The 27,922-nt window shown below is 33.3% G+C and overlaps 1 protein-coding gene across 1 annotated transcript; it reads right to left on the bottom strand.

Moving 5' to 3' along the window:
- Positions 1–1,203: 1,203 nt before the first annotated feature.
- Positions 1,204–27,788, bottom strand: LOC138333118 (MFS-type transporter SLC18B1-like). Its single transcript, XM_069281251.1, has 15 exons — positions 27,429–27,788; positions 26,055–26,328; positions 24,574–24,669; positions 23,829–23,902; positions 22,949–23,096; positions 18,830–18,898; positions 18,325–18,415; positions 15,655–15,791; positions 14,786–14,884; positions 12,436–12,530; positions 11,339–11,434; positions 10,842–10,916; positions 8,676–8,769; positions 7,366–7,448; positions 1,204–1,877 (listed from the first exon to the last, which is right to left on the bottom strand). The coding sequence occupies exons 2-15, from the start codon at positions 26,313–26,315 to the stop codon at positions 1,778–1,780; spliced, it is 1,518 nt and encodes a 505-aa protein (XP_069137352.1). The 5' UTR covers positions 26,316–26,328; positions 27,429–27,788; the 3' UTR covers positions 1,204–1,777.
- Between the last annotated feature and the right edge of the window lie 134 nt (positions 27,789–27,922).

A 27,922-nucleotide genomic window follows, 5' to 3' on the forward strand; every position in this document is an offset into this window, starting at 1 on the left:
TAAAGACATTAATGTTAGATCATCTAATATTGGTATCAAATTGTAAAATAGATAATTTAGATAAGAAACATTAGCTAACGATGATTCAGATTTGTTTTATCGACATAGGAAAAAAGATGCATGCTTTCTGCAATAGAAACGTGCAAGCCTCCGTCTAAAGGTCATCGTCATCAACATAAGCTTGTGAACTCGAAAAGTATGCATTTTCTGAATGCATATGAAACATGAAAATAACAATCATATCCATTTTAGCATAAAACGTTACCTAAATGTCAAACAACTGACAGTAACGCCATCAAAAATCGAACGCCATAAGTGTAGGACAATTAACTAGTATCAACCTTACAATATATAAGCTTAATTGAGGTGATGGAAAACTTGAAATTGATACTTTTAACCACTGTTTTTTTCTCTCCCAAACTCTTTGCTTTCATTAAATAATATTACGCGCCCGTGGTAACAGTGCTAAATAGTACATAAGAAATAGAACAACTGGAAATGAAGAAGTGTGGTTTATAATATATGGTTAATAGTTGCTGTCAAAAAGCAAAATCTAATAGAGACGTTGAACGATTTTGCAAAATCATCAAAAACTTTGTCATGCCCACCCATTTTCATCCAATAGACAGAACAAAAGATAATATAAATAATCACATTTAGATTTATTACACATACTTAAGGATGTACTCCTCTGAGAAGTAAAAATTTCTTGTATTAAACTTTTTTTCTCATATAGATTTTTTGAAATAGGAGTTCATACCATGAAAGAAAATGGAAGAAAAAACATATGTCCGTGTACTCGTTTTTGAGCTATTGTCACTCAAAGATACCAAAATGACAAAACAGTGGATTTAATTGGAATTTAGCCGTTTTATCCACATACACTAGAATTTAAAGCCATAATTCCCTAATGAGGTGTTTGATATGTATGGATGTTTGAAGAATTTATTTTCAAGTAGTCTTCATTAAAAATATACCAGTTATGATTAATAAGAGTCATATTTTTTCTTAAAATAACAACATATACTACCCCTACCCCTTAATTTTGAGCTCCAAAATGCATCATTTTCAGCCATTTTTGTCAAATTTAACCCTTTATAGAAACAGTTCCGGTATTAAACTTTTGTCAATAGTTTGCATATCAATAGGGAAAGGGTTGTTCTTTCTAAATCAGGCAGGGGGGGGGGGGGGGGGGGGGGGGGGGTCCGTGTGCTTACGTTTTTGCCCCATTTAATATTTGTTATTTTTCAATATTTTTGACAAAAAAATAAAAGTGCTCAAATTACCATTAAATGTAGAAATAAAGTGACAAAAGTATATTATTTCACACATTAATGTTTAGTATTTTAATTAACATGAACCCAGTGAAGATTTACAGCAAAAAAAAAACTCGATACAGCTGAAAATGCTGACAGAGTGATGGTTTAAGTAAAAACAATTTAAGTGAAAAATGGGAAAACGGTGGCTCTACTCAAAGCCAAAAAAGACACAATTTCAAAATGGCCGCCAAATGGGCCATTTCTTAAAATCGCTGTGTAAAAAAATCTACCAAAAATAGAAATGTAATTTTTTGACAAAATTTGCTACAGACCAAATGCTACATATATTGATAAATCGTATTTGAAAATCTCATAACGTTTTTGATCTATGTCGAAACGAGATTTCAACAGGACTGAAACCACAGAAGAATACATCCTTAAGTAAACAAACACTTCATTGATAGTGTTTACTGACTAGCTGCTGCCTTCAAGAAGTCGAATTCTAGAATGGTTATCTGTTAAACAATACTCTCTCTATCAAAAAGTGTTGAATTTTCATTCTCATCAGAAAAATCCGAATCGTCTCTAATAATCTCGTCCATCTGTAGCCGGGTGTATCTGCAGGAAAACAAAAAAGGCGTTTTATGTTTGATGTTTACAAAATATAGTCAGATACATAATTGTAGTCACATACTGAACGTGCGACATGTGTACAACCATCCAAGTATCTCGAATTGCAAAGTAAGATTCATAGCATTGATATTACGTTATTGATAAAACTCTCTCTCCTGGAGTACATATATATACATCCTCGATATTCCAGGGTTTACTATCACTGTCTTAATATCCACCATTTGAACATTTAATAGCAAATAAAGGCAGTCTTAGAAAGTGTGCCGTTATCATATGCGTTTGATGTACATCAAAGGACACAAATTACCCTCTCATATATGGTATCATGGTATCAAAGTAACCCATGGAATATCGAGGATGAGGAATAGTCTCCTTCCTAGTTTCCATCGTGAATATACAGTAAGACCGTGATATCTCGAAAAAAAAACCCAATTAAATGGCTGGATTTGTAGGTTTGGGATTTTAAGTTTAACGTTCTATTAACTGTGAGTGTCATGTAAGAGCGCGCCAGGTTTGTTGGTGGAGGAAAACCGGGGAACCCGGAGAAAAAACAACGACAATCGGTCAGCACCTGGAAACTGTCCCAAATGGGATTCGAACTCGCGACGCAGAGTTTGAGAGTTTCTGGCACTATGTAATATGAATCGATTGGTAGATTTTACCTATACATGCAACATAATCATGACTATATTCCAAACAAACGTCTTGGAGTTTCTTTTCAAACGAGACAAATTAATACATAATTTGACATGTGGTATTCGTGCAACTTCAACAAATAACATATAGTTAATTGTTATATTTACACATAACTTACCATGCCGTTCTTTGTCTGCATGCATCTCTTCGCATCCAAAATACAACAAATGCTGAATACACGATCATTCATTCAATAATTTCGCTAAGTGTTAAGATCACTATGTTTTAGTGAAAGTTCTAATATCGTTAATGCGTGTTCATAATCCATTTAAAAATAAAGAGAGTTGTGAAACAGTCACATGCACTGTAATGCCAATCCTGTATAAAAGGGGACTCATGAAATTAAGGTCGTCAGAATTCCCACTGCATGCAATGCAAAAATTCACCAACGGGTCCACTGCATTTTGTATACGTCAAACATGTTCTTGGTGATTATGATGCCCATCGGCGACCAAATGCAACACATGATAAAACAGTATTTGATAACAGAAGACTATTTATTAGGATCAACAATTCAAAGAAAATAGTAAATCTTTTTAGAAATATGAATTTAACATATATAGTATTTTGCACATAACAAAATATCACAATAGAAAAACAATAATATTCTTACTTCATATTTTTTTGTGAAATAGTATTGCCATACATTTGTAACTACATTTGTATATTATTTTGTCATAATGAATGGATCGCACAATTGAATGGGCAGATTCATACATACAGGATAAGAAACTATTCACAGGAATGCAAGTTTGTGCAATTCAAACGCAAAGATCACCTCCATTCGTGTAAAAAAATACCCAAAATGATTGGTGATTTTTATATGATTGGTGATTTTTATATGATTGGTGATTTTTATATGATTGGTGATTTTTAGACAAGACATGAACCACCAGTAACGAGATCAATTTATTTCGGGTGAACGTTACTTTGTTGATATTACGTGAACGTTTCGAACCAAGTACACGAAACAAACTGTTTAATGCTTGGTGTAAAACGTGATCATCAAACCATCACGTACAAATAAGATATACATACATATAAACCTTGAATACCTACCTACCCATGGACCGTTCTCATAATTTCCGTATCAACACATTACTTTTTCAAAGTAAATTATCCTGTCAAAGTAAAATTGCAAAATTGCTGAGTGAATTTGCGACCCGCATTTTTGCCCTATTCTTACTGCGAATTGTACTTAATATCTTCTCACTATGAACAGATATTCAGCAAAATTTGCAGTAAGAATAGGACCAAATATGCGGACCGCAAAGTCACTCGGCAATTTTACTTTGAAAGGATAATTTACTTTGGAAACCTAATATGTTGTACAATGTATCATAGAATACAAAGATATTTTAAAAGTAAGTTCTCTCTAACCAAAAAGACGATGCACTATATCATTTGATGCTAATTATCGTTAGTACGATGATATATGATGTTAGTTTGACAAACGAGACCAGTATACATAACGAGATGAAAGTGATATATACGGTGTTGTCAATTGTCGTACTTTAAATTTCTGTTTATGCATTGTATGCATTCAAGAATTTTGCTGGCACTAATACGTTTTTCACAAATATCAAAGTATAGTACAAAGTCTACATATTATAGTTGTATAATATGTTATTCATGATGAGATAGGAGAAAATATCAGAAAGTTTTCAGATAATGTCCTTCACAGAATGTGAATTATATAAGAATTATTTTTTCTATTTCAAAGCAAAGTCTTGACCAAATGACATTGATAATAATGATAATTGTATAATATTTTATCTATTTGTGGCCTTTCAACCCAACACACTTTAAGTCGAATTTCAAAACAACGATCCTGTTTGTTTTTTGTTTTTGAAGTGTTTTAAAGAGTAAATTCGGACGAAAACAAATACAGTGTATAGGCAATATATAACACTTGATATCTCAATTGATTTTCAGCCAAATGACGTAATATTGTTATATTTCTATAGTGCGAGTAGACAACCATGCAGAAACGAAACATTCAGTAAAACACTTCAAATCTAGTCTTAAATGGCACAACATTAAAATAGTACAATTATTGAAACCTATGTATAAACAGAACCTGTTAAGTTTATCATAAAAATCGATTGATTATGCTTTGATATATGTATTAGGTTTATCACTAATTTCAAACTCATATCTAACGCAATAGTTCTTCTGCCATATATACGAAAATCAAATAATATTCTGGTTAAATGCTAAAACAAAGAAATATCAGAAAATGTAATATAAATATATAATTTTATAAAATATATATAATATTTATAAAATAAATATAATATGAGAAAAATTAAGAGACATCAACTTTATAATAAGATAGGGATCTGAGTAAGCATGGCTAATTGTGAGAGAAATTCACGTCATTTCTTATGAAAACTATGACGTAGGGTTCACATATACATGTACATGACGTCAAAATCAATACCTAGGCAAACAAAAGGGGAGATAAATCAACTGCAAAGTATAAATATCCTGACGTCATTTGGCCCGATCACCATTTGACCTACCAAAGTTACCTCCCTTCGTCTTAATCTATCAGCACTGACGAACTCTGATGGATTATAACAGAAACATATATACCTAGAGATTGGAAACTCCTCCTTTGTCTTTGTTGACAGGTAGCGGGACCTCCGGTTTATAGGCATTTTCCCTTGGCTAACTACTTTCAAGTGTATTCTTTAAAGCATGACATTTTTTGCATCAAAACAAAGTTTAAACATGATATCATGGTTTGATGTGACCAGTTCTCCCGATTTATGTTATTTAATATGATTTTAGAAAGCATGAAAATCAGCAATTTTACCCGGTTTTTCGAAAATCAGACATTCAAAACCGGAAGTGCACTTTGTTTTATTAATATGTAAATTAAAATATTATCTTTTCTATCTAAAATCGTACTCAAACCATCTGAAAATTATAGAAAATTTATAAAATATCAAAGTTATTCTGCTAAATTTAACTATTTAAGAACTTATCTAAAAAAACCCTAAGCACATACAGAGGTACATCTGCCGATCGTGAAAATGGCGAAGTTGCCAGTCTCTATGTATATATGTTTTTGATTATTATGCTTAGTTAAACTTAAATTATAATTTTCTAAATCATACATAGTCCTTTGTGAAAAATTATAAATTCAACATGATAACAGAAACAATGCAAACAGTCTGAATTGTAAATATTGATTGTCGTATTGTACCCGTGATATTGACTCTATTGCTGAAGGTGGGACTGAAATTTTATTCAGATCAACAATATTGGCAATACAATAACACTAACCATAACAAATGTATTTAACTATAAATATGAGTAACAAGTTCAACAATATCGGTAAATGACATGCTATCATCATAACAATTATGAACGATCGTCTGAACCTATACTTACAACAGTTAAAATATCGTTAATCTCTAGTCCACCATTGCAAAATTTCGAAAAAATCCTAGAATACTAATTTGGTTAAGACAATCAAAAATATTTAAGCTAAACATGATCCATGAGTTACATGAAATCAGCTTATTTACATATTATTATATATTTTTCTATATTTGTCTACCAACATTTCTCACATGCGTATATACATGTAGAAGATCATGCATCGATATACATGTTAATATATACAAATTGGTACTGCACGCATTTTAGTTTTGCGATTCTTTTCCAGCGCTTTGACTGCAAATTAAAATACCATTTAATGAATTGATCTGTGTTACGCAAAAATGCTTTTGTTTTCACTTTAGAAATCTTGCGTATACTTCATCTGACTTTGTAACATTTCACAACCATGAAAATTAAAAAATATAAATAACAAATAATCCAATTATTTGCGTATAGTGTGCATATAAATATATACTATACGAAGCAGAATAAAATATGTGAATAAATGTGGAAATGTAACATACAATAGGAGATTTCTAAAACATCATGGACACGATATCAGACTACAGACAGAAAACTGTGGAATGTGAAAATTTGAATTACACATATTGGAATCGTACTGAACAACATTATCTCAAGCACTGGAATGATTTACTATATGAACGACGGGTAAATAATAACTACTCCGCTAGAAATGTGATTATGAACATGGCTTACTAATACAACCGCTGTTTCCTATTCTTATATCAGACCATGGCAACTAAATATTTCTCCATTTTGTTTATATGGTATATGTTATATAATTATTAAAGCGTGTATCAAATTATAGCTATCCATATATTACAACAACTGAACAAGTTTCGACAAAATTGATCAAAATGCTAATACAATGTAGGTTCTTTCATCAAAACAAATTCCAAACAATGCATACACATCAACGCTGATATATATGTGTGTGTGCATAGTATAGCCAACCTGATTAAAATCATCTGTCCATGCCTTGTTCGTTACCTCCGATGCCTGAAGGCAAAAGGAAGCTACAGCCAGGTGATCCTTATCAGATTATAGTGTGGCTATAAAACAATTCATGTTTACTAAAAGGATGTTTCATATAACTACAGGACGGACAAACGTCAACAAACACTTCCATGATGCAGCATACAACATACAAAACATGACGATAATATATAGCTTTCAACACAAACGTATCCATGTGGATTTCAAGTATACAGCATTTCTGTGAACTAACATACAAAGCTTAAGGTTTCAAACATATCCTAAGATTGTGATATCAGAATAACTACATGTTATAGTACAACTACAGGTAGATTCTCATACATTGTTGGTTAGTAATCTAGTCTGTTCATTCGCTTCCTCAGCATACCCATTATTTTTGGTGGCCGCAGGCACGGACGGTATACAGTCAGTATATCTCTCCACAATACAATATATCAACATAGCACTTCCCTGTTAAAAGAGAGAATAAAGAGTGTATTTTAATTAAGATATAAACCATTATATATATATATATATATTAATTTTGTTCGAAATAAAAGCAAGTTGTGCAATGTGTATAACTGGCTGATAAGTACTTTGTTACTGGATCTATAGGCATCATAATATTTTTTACCATTCTTTTCATTCACTACCAAACCCAAAAAGTAATTCATTTTCCATTAAAATGCCATTCGATTCTCATAACCTCACATCAATAAATATCTGTTTACAATTCTTTATAAGTATGACAGTGCACAGTGATATAATTGCCAATTTTTAATCCTAAATACATTTTGTACATGTGGTTGAATTGTCAACAAATAAGCAGATTGAATAATTGTCAGTTTAAATTATTGTGCTTTACAAAGCTCCATCTATAATATACAGATACTAATAATTTATAACGATGTAATGAAAAAGCTACATGACTGGTAACACATGACAATGAAAAAGATATTACCTGCAGTGTACTATGTATGATTTATATTTTGTATTTAGTCATATTAAGTCATACTTCATGGTAATAAATTTTGAATTACAATTATCCGAATACGAAGCTAGTATGATATTTCATGGCCATGAATACGATTACTGTCCATAGTTTTCCATGACCACTCATGTGTTGCCAAAATGCTTATGAAATAAGTATATATGAAAATGATATTTTTGCGCAAAATATTTCTGGCCACATTAGAATTTCATGATTTGTTCAGCACTTTAATGATCATGATTAGCTTAATATATATTATTAATAATTAATGGTAAAATTTTAAAGATATCTAAAGCACATGCATGAACCATGCTTTCGATAATAAGAGTGAATCTGGTATAGTATTATCAGCTTCACAGCTATATAGAACGCTTTTGTCCCACATCATTCGCATTGTTTAATTACAGTTATCAACTTATTTTCGCCTGCAATGAAAATTTGCGTATTCCGCGGTGAATTCAAATTTCCCAAAAAAATTCAATTACGATTCAAATAAACGTTTCGACTGTAAATAGCAAAAATAAATCGCAGTGGAAAAGTCGATAGGAATATTTGAAAGCGCGAAATTATGTAGCCGCGAAACTAAGTTAATTTACAGTACTCAATTATACCCTTTAACATCTGTAACATCTGCAATGGTCTATGTTGTACATCCTTTATCATATACATAAACATGTACATTTAATCGTTAGAAACCATTTACTTACAGCTAAAATAAATAATCCACAGCACACAGTGACAGCCCATGGAAAGCCAAGGTGATCTACTGATATGCCGCCTCCCGTGGGGCCAAGGAATGCTCTACAATACAAAGTGTGTAATATCCATGTACATATGAAAATTTGTATGCATGTACGTAAATATACATGTAAAGCTGGTTGAAGAAATTTTTTTCAGATGGTGATGTTTATTAGCTTGTCAATGTTTTTCTTAATTAGCCTGATTATTTAAATTAGTTTGATTGTTTGAATTCTTGATTGTTTGATTCTAAAATCGCAAATTGATAGATCTGATGTTCGCTCAAAACAGATGCAGCAGCGTCAAAAAGTGAAATCGTGAATATGAGTCAATAAACACGATTCTACCACTGGGCTATGGAATTCTTTTGAGCTAGTAATTTTTGCATTAACGTTTCCATCAGCTTGATGTTTTGTGTGTAAAAAATAAGGCAAAGCAGGGATTTTGATGATAAAGTTATTTTTCGGTTGCAACAATCAAATTTGTCTTTCTAATGTTTAACACTATACAGTCAACCCTATTTAAAAAGGGCATCCAGAGAAAAAGGAAAAGTTGTTTCTATGTAATCTAGTCGTCTTTTTACATAACGTAGGTCAAATTATGCTATAAGGGCGATAGGGAAATTAGTCTCAATAAGCAGGTGGTATTTTACAGAAGTGGTCGCTATAGAAGAACTTCGTTTTTGAATTATGTTAAAAAATTATATATAAAAGACCAACATGAATGTCCTGCCATTTCAATATAAATGGGCTGATATCTAGATCGTCAAATCAACACAAACTTAAACATTTCAAATCAAAATGTTTGGATTGACAATGAAACAACAAGAATTGTCGCCAGAGTGGACGACTAATACCACGCGCTGCACAAATTTAGTAATAACTCTATTGATAGGGGACATCGCAAAATCATATATAGTTTACTCAACATCAATTTATGTCAGGGTTCTGTGAACGAAATGTTATCAAAATCTTTTATGTAGTTAAGGAGGAGTTCGCCGAACAAAGTTGTGTCTACAGGCAGACGAACAACCTGATTCAACTATAAACCCTTATCTTCCTTGAAAATATACTTCAAAATAAAAGTGCATGTATATATTTACATTTTAACAATTTGACAACAACCAGTTGTAGTTGCAACTGTCCCTTCGAGGTCTTTTTTCTCCTAAGAGGTGGTGAGTTAGTGGTAGAAATCGGCTTCTTAAAACCATAAAGCAATCGTGACCCCGAGGTGAAGGATTGGTGGCAGACTGTTGGCTGCATAAAACTATTTAGCAACCGTGGCCCAGAGGTTGAGATTTCAAATTTGAAGTATTCAGGATCAATTAGAAAGAATGTCCAATTCATCTGATCCATATAATATCAATAAAACTCGTTGAAATTGAAATAAGAAAGAATCACAGATAATATTGTTTTCATAACGGTACATCTTATAGATGATCACTAAATTCATGTATATTATCATATAAAGTCAAATACAATGTCCTATGAGGGTACCTACCATAGAACCTATGGGGTATTCATCCTATTGGGGTACTTACACTAGAACCTAATGAGGTACCATATTTTCCGGAGTATAAGGGAAAATCGGGAGTGCGACCTATACACCAGTGCAACTTGTACGTGGATGAAAACCAAAATCTGACGAAGTTTTTGCAAATTACGTTTTACTCGCCAGTTTTGTAAAGTTATACATCGAAAAAACACTGTAAATGTCTTTAAAAGATATTATATGTAATTAAAATATTTTCAATATATTGCCTTTGATAATAGTTATCCTAAGGGAATATTCACCCAATTGCCTATACGTAAGCTAGAACCTAAGGGGGTGTTCATTATATTACCCAAGAGAGTTTTTACCCTACAACCTAAGGGGTATTCATCCTATTGCGTCTTATGCTACTTATCCTAGAACCAAATGGGGTATTTATCCTATTGCCTATGAGCCTAGGTTAATTATCCTACAAACCAAAGGATTTTTCTCCATGTTAACTATATATGGGGGTTTTCTTTTCCTAAGGGGGTATTCATCCTACTACCAAAGAGTGTTTTGACCCAATAACCTACGGGAGTATGCATCCTATTGCCTACTTATGGTGGACGTCAATTGCCTTCGGGACTCATTAGAGCACTTACCCTAGAGAGAAACAAGAGTTGAATAGACCAGACACCATCCCAAACGTAACAAAATTTTCTTCGAATCCAATTTGGCTGAAAATATAAAGTGGTATGGATCTTAACTTTCTTTGGATATCATGTTTTTTTTCAGTTAAGAATTACTATGAATATTCCGTATTTTCATTATAAAATAAACATCCATGAAAAATATGATTACACAATACATTGTACATAAAAAAATAAATGTTTATTCTATTCAAGAAAAAAAAAAAATTAAAATACTGTATTGCCAGTTATTTCCGCGGATCAAAACTTTTATGATCTGATCTAAAAACAAGAAAATCATATGTTAGCAAATTCAAATTTTTGCGATATGGGTTTAAGGGTAGATATTCTTCAATCATTTCTCATTATTTCGCAGATCAATTTTGCAACTATAGCAATGTCCCCCGAAATCGCGAAAATATCATCCTCGCGAAAATAATCGGCTATACAGTATACTAAAAGCTACTTACAGTGCACCATCCAATAATGTTCTAAATGCAGGTATAATAGCACATCCAAGGAAAATTCCAAGACAGACACACCCAACAATCTGAGTCCATAGTTCACTGTAACACAGATGATATTGATCAAACATGCATAATAATGTCAGTTAGGAAGAAGAGAAAAGATTCGATTCTAAAGTCGCCTTTTAGGGGAAGCAGGTACAATTCTATTGCCCTATCTCCTCGGCAACAGGAGCAGACGATTTAGTATTTTTTCTTCAGTTACAAAAGTTACTTACTTAACATCATTACCCCTATTGAAAAGTTTGAGCTTCTAATTTTCTTAAAGATAATAATTAATTGCATTCCGAGAAAAAATGCATTGCACTAGGTCCTATGGAATAACGTTCTAAATGGGCATGCTCAAAAAGCAAAATAAATTGTTTTATACATTTTTTGTGCTAATTAGACATATATATACACAATCAAACAATAATTCTTGTTCAAATGGCGAGTATCGTTTCTGCTCTGTTGGCTATGGAGCATCATTTAAGTTTTTGTAAAAAATAACATAATATTAGACATGTGAAAATCCAAAAATTATTACAATATAATTATATTGGTAATTACTTAATGATACATGATTTCGTATCAAAATTAGTAGATGATTGCACATCATCTAAATGAACCATAAATATGTATTAACACAAGCAATATGAAAGTATACATAGCTATGATCAGATCTTATAAGTAATATGTACATAGCTAAATCTATATATTAGTTCCATCGCAGCGCTATATATGATATATTACAAAGGACAATATATGGTTTGGCCCCCAAATCCATCAAATTTTCAAACCTGTTCTTTATTAATTAAATTTTGTATTTTAAATATTTAGTACATCCCTGATTCAACTATCATTAGTTTGTTTCTAGGTTTGGAGCTTTAGTTGCCATGATCACCATACAAAATATGCATACATTATGAAAATGTGGAATATTTGATAATTTTTGCTAGTTGGTTATTTTTGTCTATGAATACATAGAGCGCATCCATTGAATTACATTTTATATTTATGTCTATGCTTACAGCCAACGATAGTAGCTATCAATAGAAACTTACAATGGCAGAAAAGGTAACAGGGGAGATGGCCCAAGTAAGCCAAAAGAAATGGCCATGGTGAAGTTGCCTATGATCATCAGTGTCTTTGGAAGTTTCTGTAAAAAATAAATAATCATAATCCAAAATTATACAGAAAAAAAATATCACTATGTGTTCAATAAAAATATATGAAATGGCAGAAAGTTCAAAGATGCATTCATGGCAAGGTCTTGACATGTTCATTGTACAGGGTGTCCCAAAAAACATGTCCCGACTTTGACGGGTAATATATTTTGCAGTACTAAACTGTTTTTGAAAATTCAAAATGATTTGAAAAGCAGGAAAATCCACATTTAACTTAATTGTTTACAAATGTACAGATTACATTGTCATTATGTGTGATGACATCAATGATGACATCATCGATGATGTCACAATTTGATGATTTTTAGCACCATGAAGATTCAGGCTGAAGTTATTAAAATCTACAATGCGGTCGGAAAATCTTCTACTTTCGTAAATGAAATTTTATGAAAATGTCACCCAGGTATGCTGTCAATCCCCAGGAAGAAGATTTACAGTATTGTGAGGTGGTGAGGAATTTCAGGAACAAAATTCATCATGTCATTGAAAAGAAGGGCAGACACCTCGCGCCCATTCTATAACTGAAAGTTATTGATTTTCTGAACAAATCCCAAAATTAGCGAAATATATATTGACTTTCTCTCGATTTTCAATATAAGTATTAACAAAAAGATATTTGCCCAGGTTGTTATATATCGTTGTACAGAACAAATCACTAGCTTTCTAGAATAAATTATAGAATAAATTCCTCCGTTTATCAAAATATTTTCTATGAAGCGTCAAACTCGGGACATGTTTTTGGGACACCCTGTATATGCTGTGGTAAGTTCCACTTAATGTGATTTCTGAGAAAGTCTGTATACATATACATCAACTCCGTAACAAAAGCCCAAGAGGTAGAAAACTTTAAAATAGGTGCTTTAAGCAACACAAGTCTAATGTAGAATAAAAGTGTATACAATGTATATCAACTTCATTCATATAATTTAGTAATCCATAAGAGGTAGAAAATCTTCAAATAGGTGCTTTAAGCAACACAAGTCTGATGTAGAATAAAAGTGTATATATCAACTTCATTCATATAATTTAGTAATCCATAAGAGGTAGAAAATCTTCAAATAGGTGCTTTAAGCCATACAAATCTGATGTAGAATAAAAGTGTATACATGTATATCAACTTTATTAATTATTAGTTTAGTAATACACCAGAGGTAGAAAATCTTAAAGTATGTGCTTTAAGGATGTACTCCTCTGAGAAGTAAAAATTTTCTTGTATTAAACTTTTTTTCTCATATAGATTTTTGGAAATAGGAGTTCATGCCATAAAAGAAAATAGAAGAAAAAACATATGTCCGTGTACTCTTTTTTGAGCTATTGTCAGTCAAAGATACCTAATTGACAAAATATTGGATTTTATGGGAATTTTGCCGTTTTGACCATATATACAATAGATTAAAGCCATAATTTCCGAATGAGGTGTTTGATATGTATAGATGTTTGTAGAATTTATTTTCTAGTAGTCTTCTTTAAAAATATACCAGTTTTGACCAATAAGACTTACATTTTTTCTCAGAATAACAACATATGCTACCCCTACCCCTTAATTTTGAGCTACAAAATGCACCATTTTCAGCAATTTTTGCCAAATTTAGCCCTTTATAGAAAAAAGTTCTGGTATTAAACTTTTGTTAATATTTTGCATATCAACAGAGAAAGGGTTGTTCTTTCTAAATCAGGCAGAAAAATGGGGGGTCCGTGCACGTGTGCTTACTTTTTTGCCCCATTTGAATATTTGTTATTTTTCAGTATTTTCGAGTAAAAAATAATTGTGCTCAAATTACCATTTAATGTAAAAATAAAGAGACAAAAGTGTATCATATCACACATTAATGCTAAATATTTTAATTACCACGAACCCAGTAAAGATTTACAGCAAAAATTACCTCGATACAGCTAAAAATACTGGCGCAGTGATGATTTAAGTAAAAACAATTTCAGTAAAAAATGGTAGAACTGTGGCTCTACTCAAAGCGAAAAAAGACACAATTTCAAAATGGCCGCCAAATGGGCCATTTCTTAAAATCCCCATATAAAAAAATCTTCTAAAGCTAGAAATGTAATTTTTTGACAAAATTTGCAACTGGTAACTTCCTACAGATATTGATAGATTTTATTTGAAAATCTCATAACTTCTTTGATCTTTGTCGAAACGAGACTTCAACGGGACTGAAACCTGAGAAGAATACAACCTTAAGCCACACAAATCTGATGAAGAATCTTTACTTACTTTTGTGTCCCCTATCCACCCCCATAGAGGTGCTGTGAAGGCATATAAACCTGGTGCTATCAGGAACATCAGACCAATCTGTATAACTGTCAGGCCCAGCTTCAAAATAATAATAACTACTGTAAACTTACTGTAATATTTCAGGGCAGTCAAAAAAATGGGAAAATTTGAAAGAATGCAAATTATTATTTTCTACCATGTATATAAATTAACGTAATTCCAGGTTTTAATATATATACTGGAAATACCCTAAGCCTTTTACAAAATTTCGTGCTTATGTACAAATTTACACAAAACCAGGGAGGGAAGGCTAAAATAAAACCACTGGTAAAATAAGAATGTATTCAGTAGTTAAGAGTGAATCTAGACCGATTATTAACAATTCCAGTCATCATAATCACCGTCTTAGACAATAAAATATTCACTTTAAACGTTACATTTGGGTGCCCAAGATTATATTTCTGACCGAGAAAATTATTGCATGAATATCTGTCACATTCATGTATTACTGATGAAACAAACTTGTTAGCAGAGAAAGGAAAAGGGAAAGTAAATGTGATCAAAATATGAAATTAGACAAAGACCTGCACTATTAAATCATAATTTTGAACATTGCAGACAAGAATCTCGAGTTATCATTTGTTTTTAAAAGGTTGGTGTCACTCAATCATAGAAATTTTTGTTTAACAGAATAAGATAGTGACTTCCCGTATCGTGTGCATGGTTGGTATTTGTGCATAGCAGAAGTACACAAACACCACATGTACATCAGACAACAAAAATAATATATATAATATTATACAAATTTTTTTTTACAAAACTACTGCTAGAAAAAAGGTAACATGTGATCCCGATGTGTCAGTACATACCAATTTAAGACGATTTGCATATGTTGGATCGAAGAAACCTAAAGCATACGCTCCACAGACGATACACAGGGCAGTTACAACACATAGCGGACTCCGCAACAGGTTCAACATTGACATTCTGTTGTGGCTTCCAGAATCTGAAAGAATTATTTCATATTATCACATAATCCGCCTGATATTTTTTGCATATGTCTCTAGTGTAATATGACCTAGAGAATTTTTTGTCGGCTGGAAATCCATTGTAAAGTCAGGAAAAACCATGTGACTTAAGGACTACGAGGACAGCTGGACAAATGGTGGCCCCAACTGCATTTTCCGAATACCATTCCCTCTTAATGTGAAATTCTTTTTTTTTATGTAGGTTTTTGTAGTTATGTGATAAAAGTATCTTAAATGTGTGTTCATTTTTTTTGAAAAGACTGTAGAAGATTTTATGAAACTTGCCAAGGCTTGCAAAAATACAAACTTCCTCGACTCGTTTTATAAAATCTCATATAAAATGAACACTCATGTAAGATCCTATAATCATTTATGTATTTTATTGTTACAATAGGTTATGTTCCGTAAAAAGAATATTATTGTAATCAACCCAATGAACACTCCAATCGCTATAAGCACTCTTCCCTTTTGGAGACCTTAATTTCATTTATTGCAAATACTGAAAATATTTAAACTGCATGTATGCTAGGTTTCCTTATTTGATTTCTTCTTTCAAATCAATTAATTGCTTATTTTGTCCTAAAATTTAATGAAAGGCTATTCCAAATTGTGTTCTTATAAGAGTGCCCCCGTCATTTGGTTCAATTTGAAAGTGCCCTGCCATTTATTAGGTCAAATACAGTACACTATACATTATTATGGGTCTAAGGCTCTGCTAGCATTTGGTGAAAGATGAAAGCAAAATTTAGGAAAAAAATAAACAGCCTTATACATATGGTAGGGTCCTAATTGGCATCTGTTTCATAAAGGATTAGGTACTACACATGTGTAAATCATTTATGGACCTTTATTTAGGTCCATTATGGTATGTGTTATACCGCCCTGTTATATATGCCCTCGGTCATTATTTTATATTCTATAAGGGTGGTAAAACACAATATGGACCTAAACAAAAGTCCTTGATCTTTGTACATGTATTAAATATGAAGTTTCCTTAATTTGCAAATGTGAAAAACATTCTCTAATGTGCATGTTAATTACAAGAAAAGTGTTGGTCATAGGATGCTACCCTGTGGACTTCAACATTTGTGTAATGAAGTTCACAAATGAATATTGTATTGGTGTTTCTAAAAAATGGAAAGGCAGAGTTGATAGGCTATTTCTTTTGTACCTATGGGTGTAATACTGGCTGGTCTAGGGCAAGAAACTCATGCCGCCTGAGGCTGTATTGCATGGCTACTCATGCAATAAAGTCTTGTGACGTCACATCATCAACAAAATTTAAATTTCAAAAAAATTTTGTTTCAAAATGGCGGGATATTATAGTTGTAAAATTGCAATAAAACATTGAGGTATGAAAGAAAAATACTCTTTCATAACTCGATATGATGGATAGGGATATCCTACACTCCAGATGACAAAATGTTGCAAAACCCTCGGCAAGCCTCGGGTTTTAAACATTTTGTGACCCTCTGGTAGAATATCCTTATCCTTCATATCCACATATGAAAGAGTCTTATATTCTTTCATACCTACGGGTGTAATACTGGCTGGTCTAGGGCAAAACACTCATGCAGCCTGAGGCTGGATTGCATGCAATAAAGCCTTGTGACGTCACGACGTCAACAAAATTTCTATTTCCTCGGTAAAATTTTAACATTTTTTTCACAAACATGACTGGTTTTACTATAACAGATGCAAACAACGGAATTTTTGTCGAAAATATCACGTAATTTTTCATGTATGGAAAATTGATTTAAGTCGTGGATTTCTTCGAATTTTATATCAAAATGGCGGGATATTATAGTTGTAACATTGCAATAAAACGTCGAGGTATGAAAGAAAAATACTCTTTCATAAGTGAATATGAAGGATATAGGGATATTCTACCCTCGAGACCCAAAATGTTGCAAAACCCTCGGCAAACCTCAGGTTTTACTACATTTTGTGACCCTCGGGTAGAATATCCCTATCCTTCATATCTACATATGAAAGGGTCTTATACATGTAATAATGAATGTCATATATATGTGACCATTGCATGTATAATTATGTTATTGTATTAGCCAATGAGAATAGTGAAAAATCACAATCAGATTCGGAGCCTGCAGCAAGTGATCAGGTTTACACAAAATTCAGTTAAAAATCAACTAGCATCAACACTTCAAGATTCTCCATCTATATATGGCATGATATAAAATGATTGCAATTTATTTAACATTTAACACTTCAAGATGTGGCTTACTTGTAATTAAAAAATAATTGCATATTACATGTACATTTGTATTTGTAAATGTCACAAAAGTATAATTGAGATTACTTCTTTAGAGTTTTGGTACAGATGTCTCAAATGAAAAAATCTGTCTTTTTTTAAAATTAATAATGCTGCGTGTACTGCTAATTGAGGAGGATATGGAATTTCTGTGACATTTTTGTATTCTCCACAGTAAGAGTAGCAGGCCAGACGAGGGAGAAATTGTCCTAATTATGTCTTTAAAAATATGAACTTACCATCAATTCTTGGCATGGCATAGGCACTGATGAGTGCACAGACAATGAGAATGGAGCCCAGGGTGAAGAAGGGGACTCCATACCCTCCAGCCTACAATTAATTGATTGATCCTGAATATTTTCTGTGAATGTGTGTAATATTTTGTACATGATTGTATAAAATTTGTTGCTAAGAGAATGAAAGTGTATCTATCGAGAAAATAATAACCAAGAAATTAAAGCTTTATATATGAAAATCACGATATTCAACACTTGCAAAAATATCAATGTTTACAGTACAATATAGACAGTGTTAAACACATTTATCCACACATTCAAAAATTATAATGACCACTGTGAGATAACATTCATGATATTAAATGAAATTTAGTTGGTATCTTAAACTATTTCTAAACTATTTTAATATGTTTTCACGATTTCTTACTGTTAAATATGCAAAATGTAATCTCACATGGAAATCTCTGAATATCTCTCCATTTACATGTAGATTAAATGTTGTACCTACCTCATACAAAAGACTACCGATAGTCGGACCTATCATCAGACCTATTCCACTGAATGTCTCCAGAGAGCCCTACAGGGTAGAAGATTCTTGTTTAAAGGCCAAATATCCGTATCTTTCTTATTTTTTTCATGATTTAGAAGAATGTTGAAAAAAAATCCTGTTGTAAGTCATGCAGAGATAGGACTAAATCGAAGTCAAGATGAGCGATTATGATTCGGAATATTTTGATAAAAATCAAATAAATATTAAACATCGCTAGGTGGGTCCCACTTAGTCAAACAAGCCGAAGTTAGCCGACATTGTAACGTTGTTGCCAAGAATGTCATGTAACTACCGTAACTACGTAACGTCTGTCCGAACTCTTCCGAAAACGGGTCATGAACTTTCCGACTTCCGTTCGGCAATAATCGTAACTTCTATGGCGACCATTTTAAAATGAAGGCATGTTTACATGTATCGGCTTTCAACAACTGCTGTACCAAAGTTATTAAAAAAACATTATAAATATTCTTTAATATATATTAATTTCAACTACATCTACAAATACTAACAATATCGGAGTCAAATTTAACTTGAATTTTGGTTGATAGTTACCTATAGTGTGGCTTTAATGATATATTGATGACAATTATAGGACTAGAAAATCCTGAAACCAATCGTTAAACTCCCACTACAGAATTAGCATGATCAGCATGTAGCTTAATCAGATCAATTAAGTACAGATACCCTGAAGGATTTCTTTTAACAATTTACAGTATCTAAATCATTAATTTTAATTACAAAAGCTATAATCATATGTAGGTTATAGTTCCTAATGGAATCACCAAGTAATTTTGTTTTTCATTGATATACCTGTCCAGATAATTTTGCAACATTTATCTGCTGGTATTAAATATCGTTAAAAAACCTGTTTTTACACTTTTTCCCACCTAGCATATTACCGAGTTATCTCCCCTTGCAGGTAGACAATGATTGTTAATTTGTTACTGTCAGATGTCATTTGATGTAAATTTTCTTTGAAATATAAGATTTTAAAATCACAATGGCATAACAACCAAAACCTAACCATAAGGACAGCTAAAATATAATAAATCTGTTATACATAAACACAGAATATGAAGTGATTTGCAAGGTCACTTAATTGACCTGTTGCACATGACTTGTTGTGTAGATATAATTAGCTTAACTTCAGTAGTACCAATAAGACCAGAGGGATCTTGGCGCCCACCAAAGAATGATCTATGTCTGACAATGGAAAGAGGGATCTTTTCTCTGCTTTTCAAACTTTTGCAAACATACTACATATAAAATTTGAGACAGATCGCTTCAGTACTTTCTGAGAAACAGCAGTAACAAACTTCAACTATCAAAATCCAAGATGGCTTCTTGGCGGCCATCTTGTTGATTGATCGGTCCCAAATCAAACAAGAGGCCCAAAGGGCCTTAACGGTCATCTGACTACCTTGACAATAGTAAAATTAATTATATATGGTGTCACTTTGTCAGGATCATGTCAGGATCATTTTCAATTTCTTTCAACAAATTTTATTTCAAACAAGAGGCCCAAGGGCCTTTAAATATAGGAACTTAATTATACATAGTGTCATGGTTGTCATCTTCGATTTGGGATCAACCAGAGATGTAACAATACTTTGTCTGGACCATGTCAGGATCATTTCATGCAAGTTTCAGCCAAATCCCTTCGGTAGAACTTGAGAATAAGTTCAAAATGTGTTTTCAAGATGGCGGCTGTGACGGCCATCTTGGATTTCGGATTGACCCGAAAAATAACAACACTTTGTCTGGACCATGTCAGGATCATTTCATGCAAGTTTCAGCGAAATTGCACCGGTAGAACTTGAGAAGAAGTTCAAAATGTGTTTTCAAGATGGCGGCTGTGGCGGCCATCTTGGATTTCGGATCGACCCAAAAAATAACAAGACTTTGTCGGGACCATGTCAGGATCATTTCATGCAAGTTTCAGCGAAATCGCACTGGTAGAACTTGAGAAAGTTCAAAATGTGTTTTCAAGATGGCGCCTGTGGCGGCAATCTTGGATTTCGGATCGACCCGAATAATAACAACACTTTGTCGGGACCATGTCAGGATCATTTCATGCAAGTTTCAGCCAAATCGCACCGGTAGAACTTGAGAAGAAGTTTAAAATGTGTTTTCAAGATGGCGGCTGTGGCGGCCATCTTGGATTTCGGATCGACCCGAAAAATAACAACACTTTGTCGGGACCATGTCAGGATCATTTCATGCAAGTTTCAGCCAAATCGCACCGGTAGAACTTGAGAAGAAGTTCAAAATGTGTTTTCAAGATGGCGCCTGTGGCGGCCATCTTGGATTTCGGATCGACCCGAAAAATAACAACACTTTGTCGGGACCATGTCAGGATCATTTCATGCAAGTTTCAGCCAAATCGCACCGGTAGAACTTGAGAAGAAGTTTAAAATGTGTTTTCAAGATGGCGGCTGTGGCGGCCATCTTGGATTTCGGATCGACCCGAAAAATAACAACACTTTGTCGGGACCATGTCAGGATCATTTCATGCAAGTTTCAGCCAAATCGCACCGGTAGAACTTGAGAAGAAGTTCAAAATGTGTTTTCAAGATGGCGCCTGTGGCGGCCATCTTGGATTTCGGATCGACCCGAAAAATAACAACACTTTGTCGGGACCATGTCAGGATCATTTCATGCAAGTTTCAGCCAAATCGCACCGGTTAGAACTTGAGAAGAAGTTTAAAATGTGTTTTCAAGATGGCGGCTGTGGCGGCCATCTTGGATTTCGGATCGACCCGAAAAATAACAACACTTTGTCGGGACCATCTCAGGATCATTTCATGTAAGTTTCAGCTCAATCCCACCGGTCAAACTTGAGAAGAAGTTCAAAATGTGAAAAGTTAACGCACGGCGGACGGCGCACGCACGGCGGACGGCGCACGGCGCACGGCGGACGGCGCACGACGACGGACGAAACATGATGACTATAGGTCATCCTGACCCTTCGGGTCAGATGACCTAAATATGCACCACTAGGCCCCTAGGGGAACCTATATATGAAATTTGAGACAGATTCATTCAATACTTTCTGAGAAATAGCGATAGCAATCTTTAACTATCAAAATCCAAGATGGCAGCCTGGCAGAAATTTTGTTGACCGATTGATCCAAAAACCCATTATGCACAACCAGAGCCCTAGGGGAACCTACATATGAAATTTGAGAAAGATCCCTTCAGTACTTTGTGAGAAATAGCCATAACAATCTGTATCAAAATCCAAGATGGCTGCCTGACCACCATTTTGTTGACGGATCAATCCAAAAACGCATTATGCACAACTAGAGCCCTAGGGGAACCTACATATGAAATTTGAGAAAGATCCCTTCAGTACTTTCTGAGATATAGCGATAACAATCTTTAACTATCAAAATCCAAGATGGCTGCCTGGCGGCCATCTTGTTGACCGATCGGTCCCAAAACGCAATATGCACAACTAGAGCCCTAGGGGAACCTACATATGAAATTTGAGAAAGATCCCTCTAGTACTTTCTGAGATAAAGCGATAACAATCTTTAACTATCAAAATCCAAGATGGTTGTCTGGCGACCATGTTGTTGACCAATTGGTCCCAAAATGCAATATGCACAACTAGGGCCCTAGGGGAACCTACATATGAAATTTGAGAAAGATCCCTTCAGTACTTTCTGAGAAATAGCGATAACAAACTTTAAGTATCAAAATTCAAGATGGCTGCCTGGCGGCCATCTTGTTGACCGATTGGCCCCATAATTCAATATGCACAACTAGGGCTCTCGGGGAACCTACATATGAAATTTGAGAAAGACTCCTTCAGTACTTTCTGAGAAATAGTTGACCGATTGGTCCCAAAATTCAATATGCACAACTAGGGCCCTAGGGGAACCTACATATGAAATGTGAGACAGATCTCTTCAGTATATTCTGAGAAATAGCGATAACAAGAATTGTTAACGAACGGACGGAGGAACGGACGGAAGGACGGACAACGGACCACGGACAAAAAGCGATTTGAATAGCCCACCATCTGATGATGGTGGGCTAAAAACTGAAGCATATCGTAAGCTGTGTACTTACGATTACTGTGGCTACATGATTTGGAAATTCATTGGAAAGGATTGCAAAACTGGCCGTGATGTAAGCAGATGCCCCAAGGGCTTCGATAGTTCTACTGAGGAAGCACATGATGATGAAAATATTCCCGTCCGGACATTTATCCAAAAGCCTGGTGACACAAAAAGTTGAAAATGTACAGAATCGAGAAAAGAACTGCTTGAGAATAGCAAATGATCCAACATCTACATATATGCAGAATTCCATAGCAGTTGTAAGAGATATGAGTATTTCACATTAATTTACACCAAAACCTTATAATCAGGAAACTTCAGCTCATTGAATGGGCATTTTGATGTCTAATACAACACTGTCACCTTCATCAGACAAATGACCAGGCTGCAGAAGCGTACCAGTTGTCTTTGAAATGAAAGTGAAGATTGCATGATGCTTAATAGCAATTTCGCCACTGCCAGTGAACAACATTTGAAGAATGACTGGTTGGTAGTTTTAACTAAGGCCAAAGTTAAAAGTTAAGATACAATAGCGAGCTGTTTACTAAATAGATATATGGCTACTATTTATCAATAAAATTATTCGACTCTTTATTTAATGAATAAATGGAAATTTGACTAAGAAAGAATGTATTAACAGCTCAGATTGGCCTAGAGTAAAACTATTAATAGGAGTATCCTTTTAGGTACGAAAAAATTAGGGTAGGGGATAAAAAATTGGGGTCGGTTGGGTAACCCTAAACAGATATTATTTTTTTTTAGCCTTAAGAATGGTGATGAACCAGTACCATAATGATTTCCTCTCGCTTTTTCCACTAATCCTTGATGATCACATTCACATCAGGTAAATTTATCAGAGTTTGATTACTAACACTTTATTGGACACTTACCCAAATAGTATTGCACATACTCCACAAACCATAACACCGGTGATGAACATGAATTTGGACCCAATTTTCGTGATCTTAAATGAAAATGAAAAAATATACAGTGAATAGATATCTATAAATCAATAATAATAATTTGATCAATTCCATGCAGAAATAGATCACAGACAAAATATTCCCACTCCTATAGTTGCAATACTGTAAAGTCTTATAGGTTATTTTTTGTCGTCTTTAGCCAAGCGAAAGATACAGAAGGTCGGAAAAGTTTTATTCATTCTACCCACATTAAAACATTCCATGTAATGAATGATTCAGAGTGTATCTCTTGATCACTTTTTATTTTATTTGATATCACATAATTGGCTTGTCCAGCCATGTCATAAAGCCATGTCATAAATGTCGTAAGACACATGTGTAATATAACTATTGTGACATCACATGTAATTTTGATGTCGAATTCTATAAATTATGCTGCATGATTGTCTCATTAGACAGGAACGTCACATCTGAGCCGGGTTTCTACTGACGAAATCAAAAGTTATAATTCTATTTTTTATAGATAAAAGTTACGTGATAAATAGAATCTTACACTCATGACTTTGTAATACAAAATTTATCAAACTTGTCAAAATAATTTGATATGCCACTCGTTTAGACACTCGTGGCAAACTTGTTTGATGAATTTAATAATCGCATTGCCACTCATGTAAGATCCTCTATTAAAATATGGATAACAGGAGATACTTACATAGTTACCAAACACTGGTGCTGATAGAAAAATAACAAATTCAAACACAGCAAACACGAGGCCAACAACAGTCACCGACACGCCCTTTTTGGCAGCCTACAATTAACAGAACAGAAAAACATGTGATCTATAAAGAAATATGATATGTACATAAATTCATTTCAAAAGGCTTAAGGACTGACAAAAAAAAATGTATATAAAATCTGGCTTATATTTAAATTTTCAAAAGAGATTTTATGAATCAAGTCTAAGAAGTTTTTATTTTTGCAAACTTTGGATAGCACAAATTAAGATTTTAAGACAAGTTTCATAAAAACTCATATGAAATTAACACAACTTTAAGATTAGATACATTTAATCACGTTATTATCTACATTTGGAGGAATTTCAACAACAAAAGGTGAGACCGCCTTTTTGTCAAGACATACAATGTACTCAAATCCTGATGACACAGCATTGTTTATTGACATCATGTCAGGACGTATATATATCATAATGAATTTTCAGCCAATGATTAAATTTGGTTTTATTAGTTTAACATTTTATAACAGCCAGGGTCATTTCAGGACAAGGCAGGTTTGTTGGTGGAGGAAAGGTCAAGGGCTTGTGATAATAAGTTGGGACATCTTAATTAACCAATTGGGCAACACAATCCCATTTCCAGCCAATGGAAAGCACTTCATGTTAAATTGCACTAGTGAAATATGCAAAAATATTACATGTGCAAATTAAGTCACTGGATATGCAGGCAGACTATGTGATTAATAAATCTTATTCTAGTTCCAAATTTTTTTATTAAATCTGAATGAAATAACAATATTATAGGTACTTATTTTTTGGCTCATCAAATCCACTGTTAGATTTTTTTTTACATACATTTTCATTGGTTAGAAAATTGAGGTCCTATAGCCAGAACAACTCCATGTTAAATCATAAAAAATAGAACCACTCTTGACATTTTTATGTCATGATCAAAACCATCCAGTTGTATTTCATACATGATACATTGTATTTGACTGAATAAGTGCCCCTCCCTTTTTTTGAGGCCTCATTATTATTATTATTCTCTTTAGCTGTGTATTTGTTTCCATTTCTAAGTGCCCCCAGGGCATTAATTGTGAATGGGTTGAATACAGTATATAATTTGGGCTAGAAAATACTTGTATTGATCATGGCTATAAAGAATGTCCCCTTTTTATTAATTACTTCATAAACTCAAACAGAGTTGAGATTATGATTAGATATAGTAAGGTCTACGTATGTAGTACAGCAATTATGTAGGATGTTTTAAGTCCACACTAAATATTCGAATTATGATGAAACCTAGTACAAAAAAATATATAGGGTTCTCAAAATTTTGGTTAGTCCATCCCACAAGAAAATCATGGAACCATGACTCATCTAGGCGAGTCTCGTAATTAACTGCAGCAAATTTGAAAATTACGCTCATGATCCAATCAAAAAGAAAAAAATACACTTACCTCTGTTGGATAAAACGGTGCTAATAGTGAAAAACATGTGCAGGCACAAAAATTAACAAATCCCATGGAAAAAAGTAATATTTTCTGTTGTCGTGGAGCACCGCTAAATGAAAACGTACTGTCTGCTCCATTTATTTTGCTATTTTCTACATCAACTTTCGGAACATCGTCACTAGTACCACCATAACTTTGAGCAGATTTTGTTATCTGACTGTCACTTCTCGGGTTTTGAATATGAGGTTCGTTGTTTGCTAAATCCATGGTTTTGTTCTAGCTGCAAAAAGAAATGAAAAACATGGTATTTATAACTTAAATCAATTATTGACTAATTCCATGTTTTTTTTTTCACCTGATGTTTTTTTTATTTTATTTCAGAATATTTTACTGTTAAATGAAAGACAATGGGAATTGGATACTTTATATATCCCTGTTTTGAATTTACAGACAAGATGGAGACCTGTAGAAAAAACATTTTGACATTCAATGACCATAGTAGTGTAACTACCTCTAATAGATCTAAAATTTTGGTTAAAATGTTACACATGTTACAAATGTCAACCGATTATGTATTAGTTTTTACAATATACCAACTTTATGTATATTGTAAGGTTAAATCCTGATCATTTTAACTCAATGAATTTTTCACAATTAATTACCATGAATTTTATATGAAATACTAAACAATACTTCCCATCAGTGACATGCAGTTGTTTTCGTTCATCAACCGATTATGTAATACACAAAACGACCATTCAAGATTTCATCTTTTTTTCAAAAAACACTTTTGTTACGATATACATGTATATATTGATACATCGTGATAGTTTCCTTTCGATAAATCAAAATTGATATTCAATGACAACTCTAACTTTTCTGTTTAATACATGTACAGTATAAATTGTACAAATGTATTGTCTCCATGCAAGATATATATGCACATAGTAAGTAACAGATACAAATTATATGCTTACCTAGCTCCACATGTACAAATGCACAAATAAGAAAATAATCTGATATTAAAATATGATATTATCTGATATTGTGAAAGGTGTGCATCACTGTGACTGATGCATCACAGGAACCTGACAATTTTAAAAATGCTAACTTGTTAACTTTTATTTTATTTTAAATTATTGTGATCTAGATTCTATATTGACAATTGTTACATGTATCACTATGAAGATGGTTTAATAGCCAAAACTTTTGCATATTGCATGGAGTTTAAAGATTGATTACCAATACACATGTTCAATGGTACAAAATAATAAGTAGGTCTAATTATGTGTTGGCCCTGACCTATTTATAACATAAATTCTTGTGGCCCTATATATAAACTCTTTACATTGTATGATCGTGTTTGCAATGTTTACTTACCTCTTGATCTGGCGCTGGTTCAACTCAGCGCTCAATCGAGTCTTGACTTGTGTATAAAATATGAAAAGTTGTAACATTAGCACCTTTTATATGCACGAGTTATTTATCCACTTTCAGTTGATGATGACATCGCTGAAACACTCCCCATGCCCAGTTGGTAGTCTACATGGGTTTTTTTGTTATCGCATTGCACAATACACAGCAAGTTGTTTTCATCGGAAGAGTGCGAGTCAGTAATTGTGATTAGAGTTATCTCCCTGCGAGACGTTTCGTCACAAAAAAGTGTCGATTATTATAATTCGTCCCAAATATTTTATATCAAAATGACCCACCACCAAAGTGCCTAGATCATTTTATATCTTTTTAGAGGTCTAGATCAAAACTCGGTAATATGTAAAGTCCTGTTACACACACACAAATATATAGCATATACATAGACTAGTTATATACAGTACGTACATAAAGTACAGTACGTAAAATAGAATTTTACCGAT

Source organism: Argopecten irradians, chromosome 10, assembly GCF_041381155.1.
Source record: "Argopecten irradians isolate NY chromosome 10, Ai_NY, whole genome shotgun sequence".
Taxonomy (NCBI): Eukaryota; Metazoa; Mollusca; class Bivalvia; order Pectinida; family Pectinidae; genus Argopecten; species Argopecten irradians.